Raw genomic sequence first — 13,369 nt, forward strand, 5'->3', positions numbered from 1 at the left:
TCTTCTTTGGTGCCTTTGGGTCAGTTTTTGACTCCTGGCAACTGCCTGGACTAGTCCCTGCAGTTTTCTTAGCAAGGTTTTTCAGAAGTGGTTTGCCCTTGGCTGCTTCCTTGGACTGAGAGAAAGTGAGTGGCCAAGGTCACCCAGCTGGCTTCATGCCTAAGGCAGGACTAGAACTCATGGTCTCCCAGTTTCTATCTGATGTCTTAATCACTACACCAACTAGCTCTTAAAATAAAATTATTAACTATAATAACAACTTGACATTTCAAATACCAGTCTTGATAGTCTCTATTATATTATCTTTATATTTTATTCTTCATTTCCCTTGTATCTCATGATACTACATAAGCCAGTAAGCTTCATGTGCATGTAATTGCACACTTTATCTTGAAATAGAATATTGCTTAGTTTTGCTTAAAGTAGAAGAAATAATCACATTAAAATAAAATACCATCCTTTGGTGCACTGTCCAAAGGTCTTTCTCGTTCCTTCTTCTTAGAATACTTTGCACGTTGGTAGAAAACAATGATGATAATAGTTGTGGCATTGAGGGCAATTATAAGAAGCATAATCCAGTATGAATATCCATATGTGTTGGTTTGTTCAAGGTCTGTGAAAAAATTGCATTGTTTGATGGCCAGCTCAGTAGACAGTTTGTTTATTTCCACATTCACTGCAAACAATATTAGGTTTAGAAGACAGCAGATACCTATAAAAAAAAAAAAGGAAATATTGCTGATATTGTTGCATTTCTCTGTTGGGTTTTAGTTCCCTGAATATAAAATATGCTGAGTCAATCGATTGCTTCTAGAATGGGTTGAGATATGTAGCAAGGGCCATCCACATGGAATTGTATTTCTACATTGTAAAACAGCATTCTACAACAGAATGTAGAACAGTCTCAGATGTGTTGGGCTATAATTCTCATCACCCGCCCCCTTGCCCTGGCCATCACACCAATAACTGTAATGGTTTTGAGTAATGACTTTGTAGTTCACATACAAAGGCCCGGGTTGTGGAAGGATTTTGCATAGGTTCTGCTTAGCATTTCTATATTTTATAATACAATTTTTCCCTTGCATAAATTATTTCAGTCCTGTTTTTAAAAAGCAGGAACCTCTTGGGACAATTTCAGCATCAGAAATTGAGTTATTTTAGTAGAAGGATCATAAGGATAGCAAAGTACATCAAAAGAAACCAGATGTAAGTCTAATAGAAGACTGAAGGGTTGTACCCTCAGGGAAATGTTTGAATGAGTTCATTTTACTGTGTAACATTTCACTACTTTTTGATGTATATAGAAGATACTTTTTGTCTGCAAGTGTATTTCTATTTTTTTTCTCTGAGCAACGTTTTTCTCTGTTGCAATTTCACTTTTCAGGCTACTTTCCTAAGGACTAAGGAAACCTCATATTTTAAAAATCCAAAAGTATCAACTTTTGTTTAACATCATAATACTAGCTTTTATATAATAACATGCTTACATGCTTTAATTACCATAGATTAAAAACCATACATAGGTACGTTGTTTGAGACAAACAATTCCAAAAACACAGTATTATTAAAACCAATTAAAATGTCACAAATTAGTATAATAGATCTATCATTGGAAATAGAGGGAATTTTTTCTTGCTGGTTCAAGGAGCCAAAATAGACATGATGTGAAAGATTAATGATCAGATCTCCTGACATTTTTAACTTTTTAAGGAATTTGGGGCTCTGATCTTTATAGGATCATCAGTGTGGGTGAATGGCGTTCCTTCTGTGTCACTTCCATGATCTATATGGGTGATAGTGGGGCTTTTGTTTCATCCATATATATGCAGCAAAATTAACAGTAGCTTTGAGAGAGAATAAGATTTTAGATTAGGAATACAGAGAGCAAGGAAAGACTTAATTCCTTCTTTCCTCTTCCCCCTCACCCTTCTCCTTCTTCTTCCTCCTCCTCCTCTTCTGTTTTTTAACAAAGCTATTCCAGCAGGCTTGCATGTTATTTATTGAGCTATTGTTTGTCCCCTAGTAGGATTTAAAATCCAGAAATAAGAATCCAAAGAACAGAGAAAAATTCATCTCTTTTTTGTGATGGATAAAAGAAACAAGAAAGTAGTGGTACCACACCTCAAGTTTAAGGTACCATAAAAGAGAGGAAGAACAAACCAACTGCAATGGCTGTGGCATATCCACACATTGTTTAAGCTGCTCCTGTCTTGATCCATGCTGGCTTGACTCTAAGCTGGCATAAGAAAATCCTCTCCTGGTTGGAGACAGTTTGGCAACAGCTTGTAAGGTATTCAGTCTGGACTGCAGAACACTATGTACTCTCATTGGACAATGACTCTACTGCTGGGCCCTCCCACTTTCTGCATTACAAAAGCAATGGCCAATTGTTTTCCTTGCTGTGAGTGGGTCTTCCTGGACACAGATACTTTTATATACATAGACACATGCACACGGGTTAAATTAAATTTACATTTATAAGATTAAAGCATCAAAGGTAGAAGGGTTTCTCCCTTGCTCCCAAAAAGTGTATAGGTTTTTGGGGCTATTTGACAACTGAAGATAAAAACCTTCTACCTTGGGTGACTGGAAGATTAGTGAAATAATGGAACTGCTCTATTCTAAAAATAAATAAATATAGCAAGTTGGAAAGGAGGGTGTTTGGAAAGAGAAATGTCAATTTAAAAAAGCCCACCTGCTGGGTTTCAAACCAGCAACTTTTGGATTACAAGGTGAAAGCTTTACTGACTGTGGTATAGTAACCATCTCAATAAAAAAATTAAGTCTAAAAGGTATTACTAGAGGTAATATTAAGCATTAGAGATGGCCCTTTCTCTGCAAAGTAGCCAATGAAGCAAAATGAAAGCGCTCTAACCCAAATGGGCAGAAGCACGCAAAGAGCCGGTATAGGGAGGAAAAGTGTACTTTGTGCCGGTTGTTTTCAGACAGAGCAGGGGATCAATAGAAGGCAACAATGTCTGTTTCTGCCCTTCAGAAAAAGTTGGCAGCCAATTTGGATGAGGGGGAAAGAGGTAAGTCTGGAACTGCCCTGAGAATGTCTGTGCTATCCCAAGGTGTGTGTGCTTTAAATTGCTTTTTCTACTTGTGATTATTAGAATTAGAACTGGTCTATGTAGAACACGAAGGCATACTTTTAATGAATCTCCACTGCTATATTAAGCATAAAGCTCTCAGAAATAGTAGGACAAAAATTCTGTAGAATAGAATATGTTACGAATTCATTTAAAACAAAAGACATTATTTTAAGTGAAACTATACTCTTTCTCTTTCTCTCTCCACACAAAGAACAGTTTTATGTATGGGCTTATCTATCTATCTATCTACAACAGAGAAATGGTTGGATAGCGTAGTGGTTAGAGCATGCCTGCCTACCTTGGTTATGAAAGCGACACGAACTAAGAGAATCATGATGGTTTGGACATTGCCCAGATTAACAAGGTTCATACTAGATGTTGGGGAAAAAGGACAACCTGATAATAAGTGGGCTACTGGAACAGACCATACATGGATGAGACAAGAAAACCTGGAATTGATGGAATGCTACTACAACAGTAGACCTAATGAGAGGGACTATATTAAAGGTATGAGGGAACTATGGATGGGCAGAAGACCTACATCCACACTAACTGAGAAACAGCTAGTTGCCCAATGCTTCAACATAGTGTAGAGGAAGCTGCTCTCACAATTTGAGACAGATCAACTACACATTACATCCCAGACTCAAGAAGACCTGGAAGAACCACTGGACGTGCAACCAATACCTGAAGCTGGAACGTCACTGCCACCCCTCCATTACAGAGCACAGCAGTTGATATGATGCGTAAGATCATAGATAAACTAACTACAGAAGAGAAGTACCATCAGATAGTATGCTAGAAGATGCCAATAGAGCCCTCATGACAAACCCTACTATTACCATAACTCCAAGCAATGAACTGGTATACGCTACAGTCACTGTAATCCTGGATAAGCTTGGCTACATGATCAAGAAGTGCAGCAGTACATACCAAGGTCAACATAAGGTAAAATTCTGTCTCACTTCTTCCACACTCTTAAACAAGTTCAGTACAGGCTGGAGGTTGGAGACTAAAATCAAGGCAACTTGGAGGGAGGTTAGTCAGCTGGTGGAACTACAGAAGGGTGTGGAGATTAAGGATAAGATCTGGCTACTGAAAAAATACAAGGGCCTGACTCCATCTGAAGCCCTAGAGACTGCTAAACAAAGGCTTATAGCACTGGCTGCCAGGCTTAGGAGATACACTAGAGAAGCAGAGGCCAAGAAGATAAATGCTCTGTTCTCTAAAGAACCAACCAAGGTGTACTCCCAACTGCAGTGCAACAACACAGTAACAGCAGAGCCATCAACAGCAGAACAGTCCTGGAAGAACATATGTGAGAAAGAGAAGACACATAACACCAGTGCAAAGTGGCTGCAAGACCTGAGAGCAGACCACAGCAATCTCCCAGCACAGGAACCAGTCACCATCACAGTAGCAGACATCCAACAGTGGGTCAAGAACATGAAGAGCTGGACAGCACCTGGCCCGGACATGATCCACACCTCCTGGCTAAAGAAGCTAACAGCAGTGCATGAATGCCTAGCAACACAGATGCACCAGCTGCTAGCAGCAGGCTCCCATCTAGACTGGCTAACACAAGGAAGGACAGTGCTGAATGATGTTACTGAGTCAGATAATGAAACGTCTTCAGGCAAACAAAACAAGCTCAAAGAGAACCAAGGATTCCACATATATCTATCTGCCTAGCTGTACTTACTGTATAATCTGAAATATTTCTGAGTCTCAGTTCACATGTCAATTTATATATGTATGTGTACACACACACACACACACAGAGTATATATGTGTGTGGGGGTGTATGTGTATGTGTCTAATTTGAAAACCAACACACTTATTAAAAAGATCTAAGAACAAGTCAAGATTCCAATAGCAACTTTTGCATGTACTGGGGTTAAAACAAAGAGGAATGCAGCCTATTATGCATTGCACAAAGTATGACTGTATATACTTGAGGATAAGCCAAGAATTTTGGGTGCCAAAATATACCCCAAAAATCAGGTTTGGCTTATCGGTAGATGGGCTTATCCACGAGTATATATGGTAGTACTTTTTTAAAGTACCCATATTTCCTGTATATACTCGTGGATAAGCCCATCTGCGGATAAGCTGACCCTCGAATTTTTAACCAAAATACTATGAAAAATGCAGGTCACCTTATCCATGGGTGGTGCACTTTCATGGTATTTGGGTTAAAAATTCAAGGGTTAGCTTATCTGCAGATGGGCTTATCCACGAGTATATAGGGTACTTTTTTTCAAATTGAATCAAAAATAACTTTTCTAGTATATCCCAATAGCTCCCATCTCTTGCATGTCCATTTTTCTATTACTACAATTTTCCATGGTTTTTCATACCAGGGATTTAGTGACGGAGCCTCTGGGTTTTTCCAGTATAGCCAGCCTTGATGCAACCATCATGAACTGAACAGCTTTTTTAGTTTAATTCTCTAAGCTGCCTCACTAAATAATGGCAGTAAACATACCTTTGGACTGCAACTAATATTTCTTTTATCCGTACTATTAATCTATCTAATCACTTCTGGACAGTGTACATGACCATCAGACATGCATATGGGTGCCCTTTCTTTTACTACACTTTACACATTTATATGGGCCTTTTCCAGTAATTTTGTACAGGAGCATAATACCATCTATGAATCACTTAAATAATTTTCCTTGATCTTTGCTGATATTGACTGTAATTTGGAATTATATTATAAATAATCAAGTAATTCCAGAAGATATTTTAAAACAGAAATTGGAATGTATGAACCTTAATTGATTACAAATGAATAAAATGAGTCTTTCTGTTAAAAATACAATCCATAAGATGTATTTTTGTTAAAAATACAATCCATTATGACTGCCAACAGCCTTTGAAAATATTATGTTAGAATATTCAAGGTCTAATATCCAAAATTTATATTTAATTTTTAATGGATTCTTTTGGAATTTGTTTTGATTTTATATTGGCTCCTAATTTGTAAGGAAAGCTGAGAACTTCTTTGAAAGTTAGTAAATGAAGTTAACCAGAAATTATTTTTAATATGATTGCTTAAAATATTTTAAACCTCTTTGTACTTCCAGTTAATGGATTTAGTAGTATTTAATATGAATATTTATAAATATTAATGATAGTTGGCTCTGTCTCTTTCCACATTCAGAGTTGCAATTGTCTAAAATGTAATTATCAATTCTTTGAAGACATATCTGCTCAAATGTACATTACTTACCAGATATAGAATTCCAGGTATAAACTCCAATGGGACCCAAAAACGTTTGGTATGGGTTGCTAATGGCATTGTAGCAGGTAAATCCAGAACTAAGGAAGGAACTGAGCAAAGTAAAAACCAGCAGAAATATAATCACACCATTGAAAGTCTTCATAGTAGTATTTTCTAGATCATCTGTAACTAAAACATAATACTTCATAATTAGTATCACAAGATGTAGAGATAATGTAAGTAATATAGATATGGTCATATTTCATATGAAAGAACCTGGTAGCAACTTTTCTGACTAGCAAAATATTAAAAGGCATTAGCTTCCATGAACTGTAGCTAATGCATCAGATGTGTAGAGTGGCTGGTTGGAACAATAGCTATCAGATTTCTGATTTTTTTGCCATAGATTAACATCGCTGTCTCTTTCTACAATGTCCACATAAAAAAACTGATTTTTATCAGGGTAATTAAAAAAGTAAAAATATAGGATTTTTAAAGAAGCAATTGATGATAATGACAGCTGCTTTCAAATATCAGGCATGTTGGATTCTCTGTTCCCAACTGGGCACTGTCTAGATAGAATGGAGTCACAACACTGATTGAAATGATGGGTAGACAGCATCTGATTAAGAATGTCTTTAGCTTTTTAAAGACATTTACTGACTATTGTGCATGGGAATATGTGATCAAAAGCTGGGATTTTGCAGATGTTCTTTTCTCCAAACAGTCGTGTATAATGCTAATTATTTGAACAGAGCATATCTGTGCAGAACTGAATGCATATAGCTCTGTGTGCAATACTAGTGACTCTGCTTCATTTTATAAAGATTCTGATCACATCAAGAAAACATGTATACATGTGTATATTGTACAGTTCATACAATTCATTCATCTCTGTCGAGACCTTGTGATTAGTCTCTTCCATACATTTATTATTCTTGGATCTGAAAAGTATTAGGGCTTGTAGAAATTAGAAATCCCTCTCAGCAGTCTTAGGAGTCTTCCTTACTTTCTCTCTCTTATTACTTATTGTCAAAAATCCATGAAATAAGTGTTTGATTTTATTTCTTATAGTATACCAAAATCTTTCCAATTTCTTGAAAGTTTTCTTCTCCTATAGAAGAAACTGCTCTTTGTCTATCTAATAAGACAATTCTAACAATTCTTTTATTTTCTGATGTTTGTGAGCTTACTTTATAGGTGCAAGGTGCTGCTGTACATCTTTCCATTAATATGCAACTTCTTGGCTGTTACTTTCTCCTGATTTAAAAAAATCCTGTGGGAGTAGGTAAGCTCATAATAATTTCCCCTGAAATTTATCTGGAGAGTAGAAAGGCAAAGAAGCTGCAATCTGATGGAGAGATTATTGTACAATGAAAGGCAAACTATCTAACACCTAGTTTGCAACCATCTCATAGTATCAAAGTAAGCTTAAAGCATTTTCCTCCCATTAGAATTTCACCAGTATGTTCTTCTTTGGGAAAAAAAAATAGAAACAATTTGTTTTCTGACAAACTAAAGAAAACTAAAGGAAAAATTTTTTGGCAAAGCACTAATAATTTGATGTAGTGGTTTAATATTTCAAAGGCATGATGTATATTTTATCCCATAATTCTTTGCCAAAATCTTGCGTTTTAAACATTAGAACAAAGAGACAAAAATAGGTTACTGTATGTGTTTATAAAATCAAAACAGAGAAGGCATAACAATTTCCACTCAAATATGATCCATTCAAATATAATCCATTCAACTATAATCCAACAAAATATTTTATGCATTATCTTAAATTATCTATTGTTCATATCATGACAAGTTCATCTTGAGAATCATTAGTAGGCTCTCTATATGTATACACAGAAATGTCTGTGAAGGGGGTTGATTTCTTTGTAAGAATGTCAAATATTTATGCTAGCCTAGAAGTGTGTAAATGTTGGCAAGGTATTTTAGATCAAACCTAAACTGAACAAAAGTGTTAGTGTCCTTTGCTTTATGGTTAAACATTTAGAACATAATAGGTTATGAATATATATAAGAATAAAACATTTTTTTAATGTTGGGAGATGAGGAATAGCTTATGAATGTGAGACACCTCATTCTATGATCATCTGGAAAGCCCAAGAAAGCCCACAGTCATTTATTACACAACATAAATCACAAATGGCAGCCTTATAAGTGTCTGCTAGTTTAATTGTGTGTCATGGTTTGCAGTTAGAATGCAAAATGTAAGAGAAGAGACCAAATTTATTGTTCAGTCAAGGAAGGCTCATGAGAAATCTGGAGGATAATATCCAGCCTTTCTTAGTTGTGGTGAGGCTACTAATTAACTGACCTTTTAATATTCAAGCAAATTGCTCTTGCCAACGAATTTCTAGCTACCCAAGAAATGCTGTGTAATAGCCTCTGTATAATTCACACCTCAGAGCTTTCTACATTTAGCTCTCTTGCTCAGTTTCTCCAGGAACAGCAGAAGATATGTATTCAATTGTGCTATGGTACATGACAAAATGTATTTTGCACGGTCATAAAATATGAAAAATAATATAATATGGTCTGATATATGAATTATTATTATTTATTAGATTCAATATAGCTACCTACTCCAGTGTGATGTTCAGTGAGAAGGAGCTTAATTTAATTGAATTAGCTGCTTTTAGTAATGGTATTTATTTATTTATTTATTCATCATATCTATATAGCCATCCATTTCACAAAATATGACTCTGAGCAGTGCACAATAAAATCAACAATAATAATATAAAACAATCAATAATTCATATACTATATGTTGAAAAGTGGGGGGAGGGGGTGTCAGCCCTTTGAGGTAGTCCAGACAAGCAACCAAAAACATGAGTACTAACACTACCTTTATTGTAAGGTTACAGTAACAGAATCTTGCAAGTCAAAAGCACTTCTCCCCTCCCTTGCTTTTACTTTCCAGAGACCTAGGGAGGGTCCCTTCTGAGATGCTTTCTCCACCCCTGTTCCTTTTGTGGGCTGAGATATCTCTTGCCTGACTGTTTCTAGGCTGCGGTTCCTCCCTCCCACAGCCCATTATGGGGGGAAGGAGTATGGGGTGATGACTGTAATGACCTTTCTCCTATTGTCTGCTCTTTTCAGAGCTATGTTAGCTTTGAGTTTGAAGGCTTCACTTAGCTATCATGTCTAATAATGTGGTTGGCACTGACACTACACTGACTGCTCTTGAGAATGACCTGTGGTGGGACCTGGATAGTAGTGTGGTCCTCCTAGTCCTATCTGACCTTGCCTTTCTTTGATATCAGTGATCAGAGTATCCATCTTTACCACTTCTTAGAGTTGGGACTGGGGTGTACTGTGTTACAGTGGTTTTCTTCCCCCAGAGTTGGTTCCATTTGGTGGTGATAGGGGCAGAGAGGTTGAATCCTAAGATCCTTCTTTATGGAATACCCCAGGGCTCTGCTCTCTCATCCCTCCTATTTAACATGTAACTGAAGCCACTGGAAGAGGTCATCTACCAGCACAAGGTCAGAGGATATCCTGTGTACACCAGGTGCATGACCCTGAGCTGCAGTTGAGTACTGTAACTGTCCTAGTGCTGAACATTATCAGAATCCAGATGGGAAAAAGAGACTCAGGCTCAATCTCTCTAAAACAGAATAGATGCGGTTTTGGATTTAGTTATGCCAGTGATATTCTATCTTTAGTTCTGGTCAGATTTGCACTCCTCTGGACTGAACTAGTTTCTAACTTGAGGGTCCTCCTTGACTTACAACTCCTGCTAAAGGAGATGATGATGATGATGATGATGATGATGATGATGATGATGATGATGATGGTGGTGGTGGTGGTGGTGACAATGATGATATATTAAATTTATATGCTCCCAGGCTCCCAGCACCTCTGGGCAGTTGTAATAACTGTAACTAAGAGGGCCTTTCTACAACTAAATATTTGTGCTAGTTACAACCATTTCCAAATCAGAAGGCCCTGCTCACAGTCACTCATGACTTGATCATTTCTCAGTTGGACCACTGGACCACTGGAAGAAGTCATCTACCAGCACAAGGTCAGAGGATATGACTACAATTTCATATTAGATATTAGATATAGCAACATTAAGCTATATCTGGTCCAGGATTCAGTGGTTCACGTATTAATGGGCACCTCTCAGTTTGCCTGTGTAACATCACTACTATGAGAGCTACCAGTTGGTTTCTGAGTTCAGCATCAGTTCAAGGTGCTGGTAGTCACCTCTAAAGCCCTATATGGTTGGGATCTGAATACTTGAGGGACCATCTTCTCCCACTGATTTCTGCCCATCCAATAACATCTAGGGGGGGGGCACTCTTCAAAATCATATCCCTGAGGGATGATCATAATCAGGACCATGAAGGCAAGCCTATTCTGTTGTTGCCTCCCTCCTTTAGAAAAGGGCTCCATCAGAAGTCAGGTTTGCACCAATCCTGCTGGCTGTTCTGGAGAGTTTTTGGTTATTGATACTATGGTAGATTCCCTCTCTGCAGTATGCAATTATTGTTATTATGACTGTTTTTCTTCATTGTGTTATTGGACAAGAAATTTTACTATTGTTATTAGTGTGGGGAGACAACTTTCTTTGTTATTCTGTTTTATTTTGGCCGCTTGACCCTTTTCAGTAATTGCACTAATAAAATAGAATAATATTAAAATAATACGAGTTAACAGATATTAACTGATATTATTGAAGTTCTCTGCTTGAAGTGTGAAGTTCCCTATTTATAATTTTAAAAGATTATTGGATTACCTGATTTTATTTTGAATTTACACAACTGATTCTTGTCTATGTCCCACCACAATTTCATTTGCACATTTTGGAATGCCTAATATTTAGGAAAACAACAAATATGAATGTTCATTTTGTTATTCAGCATAAATAATGTACTGAAGGCCAATCTAATCTAGAAAAGCCTCACTAAAGTTATCAGTTAAAATCAAAGTACTTTTATTTTTAATTATAAACATACCATGTTTAATACCATGGTAACAAACATCACAAGTAGGAATACTGTAGTTTAATTAATAGATAAAAGCCAGTTTTCTCTGGAAATGCCATAGGACTCCTGCATTGGAGCCTGGAGACTGTGAGGATCAGGTGATCTTTCACATTAAGAGCTTGTTCAGCAACTAGGTTTCCTGTTTGTCTCATGCATTTTGATATGTACAACATCTTGTTAAAAAATAAGACAATAAGGTGGCCAAAGGCAGATTAAAAAAAAATTAAGATGGTAGTCCCATGCATCTACAAAAGGGGCAGACCTGTAACATCACTGCTGGTTTTTTTTTTTTTTAACCTTCCGCTATAGATGGTGTGGGCCAAAGGCCAAGCTAATCCACCATTATGTTCCCAGAGTGATCAACCAGCTGGAGATGAGCTGGATAAAAAGTTCAGCTTCTATTCAACAGCCACTGGTCTTCAGAAAGATACTCTGAGTAATGTATGGCCACTCTGATTAATAGCCATTAAGAACTGTATCTTCCATGAATTTGTATAATTTCCTTATAAAGTTATCTAGACTGGTGTCATTGTTGAAATAGTGCATATGTTCATTCAAAAATAATTATCAAAGTAAAATGAAAGTATTTATTTAATAAAACCTTTAATTTTTCACTTCTCTTTGCTTTATATATATTCACATTCTAATACTTCCTAGTAGTTGTTTCCTCGTTCTATATACTTGCTAGTCTGCTTCTCCTGCTCCTGCTCCTATTGGACTGCAGGTAATATGGAACTACTTGATTAATTGTTGATAATTTCATCTTCCAATAATTTTTTTAAAACAATCCAAGTGACGCTATTGCTACACTGCATATGATTGAATTCTACAGATTAACTATATGGAGGCCCTAGTGAAATGCACCTTTGTAATTATATGAATTGTGCTCACAATAAATTTACAATAATGCACATTATATACAAGACATTTATTAACTTTTTGTTATTTTTGTTATTATTGTTGATATAGCTAGTAATATTAATAGCTTTTTAAAGTTTGCTTGTAAAATACTTTTTACCATTTTTTTATTGTTCAACAAATACTTGTCTTCTTAAAATGCCTTACTGTATAAACAATGAACACTTGGCTGAAAGTTTATAATACTAGATTGATTGTATGAAACCCAGCTATGCCCAGCAATAGCAACACATTCACTTCAGAGGGAGAGAGGGAGGGAGGGAGGGAGGGAGAGAGAGAGAGAGAGAGTTATTAATTTTGGTCAATGACTAGCATTATTCACTTCACTTGTTATTTACCTTGAAACTCGGTGCGTGGCGAACTAATTCCACCAGATTTATCTGAGCAAACTCCTTGGAAAAGTCCATATGTAATTATTAGCTTCATACTGGAATTTTCTTCGGACTGGGTAATCTCACTTGACACCCAGTTTTTAGTTGTAAGAACAATGCAAACAATCACAAAAGAGCACATGCTGGTGAAAAAAGCAGAGGCAAACAGCAAGGATTTTCGCCTGGATGGCATTTTGTTAGAAAGAGAGCAGAGTTTTCCTGAACTGAACTAAGATTTCTCCTCCAGCACCCAGTTCTTCAATTCTTCTGAGGAGAATTCCAGTATAGGAAGGTTTTGCCCCTCTTGCTGGAAAACGAGGGCATGTTGTCTACACCCATAAACTTTGGACTAACAGTAATAAAGAAGTAAAACAGCTGAACTTTGGTCTGCAGTAAAATATTACCATGGAGACAAGAAAAACACTCAGATCACTACATGTTGATGTTCTTATAATGTAGCCACAAAGTTAAACTTCATCTCCATTTATGCAAGGAGAATGATGAAACAGTTAATTATTTATAGTGCTGCCCAGAATGCATAATTTTTCTACATCTTTTTTTTTTTGGTTATGGCTTTAAAAAACACATGGCAAGATTAAAGACTGCTTCTTATATTCCTCATAATATGTCACTAATAAAATATTAGACTACAGATGTAAGAAAATATTTTCTTAATAGCTTCCCCTTGAGTCTAGGTTTTCATATTGTACTAAGCTTTAATATAGTCTGCTTGATTACAGAATT

The 13,369-nt window shown here is 36.5% G+C and overlaps 1 protein-coding gene across 1 annotated transcript; it reads right to left on the reverse strand.

The window, feature by feature from the left end:
• Nucleotides 1-294: 294 nt before the first annotated feature.
• Nucleotides 295-12,965, reverse strand: CLRN3 (clarin 3). Its single transcript, XM_007426828.4, has 3 exons — nucleotides 12,593-12,965; nucleotides 6,334-6,513; nucleotides 295-712 (listed from the first exon to the last, which is right to left on the reverse strand). Exons 1-3 carry the CDS (start codon nucleotides 12,816-12,818, stop codon nucleotides 441-443), a joined length of 678 nt encoding a protein of 225 aa, XP_007426890.2. The 5' UTR covers nucleotides 12,819-12,965; the 3' UTR covers nucleotides 295-440.
• Between the last annotated feature and the right edge of the window lie 404 nt (nucleotides 12,966-13,369).

This window comes from Python bivittatus, unplaced genomic scaffold (genome assembly GCF_059951505.1).
Source record: "Python bivittatus isolate LINGU-HERP-01145 unplaced genomic scaffold, Pbiv_v1 ctg000980_np1212, whole genome shotgun sequence".
In the NCBI taxonomy this organism is placed as follows: domain Eukaryota; kingdom Metazoa; phylum Chordata; class Lepidosauria; order Squamata; family Pythonidae; genus Python; species Python bivittatus.

What these genes read in the sequence shown, in the direction of transcription:
- CLRN3 (XM_007426828.4), bottom strand. Translation starts at nt 12,818, where the DNA reads ATGCCATCCAGGCGAAAATCCTTGCTGTTTGCCTCTGCTTTTTTCACC. An exon ending in GCCACGCACCGAGTTTCAAG is followed by an intron (nt 6,514 to 12,592) that starts GTAAATAACAAG and finishes ATTATGTTTTAG; the next exon opens with TTACAGATGATCTAGAAAAT. An exon ending in TACCTGGAATTCTATATCTG is followed by an intron (nt 713 to 6,333) that starts GTAAGTAATGTA and finishes TTTTTTTTATAG; the next exon opens with GTATCTGCTGTCTTCTAAAC.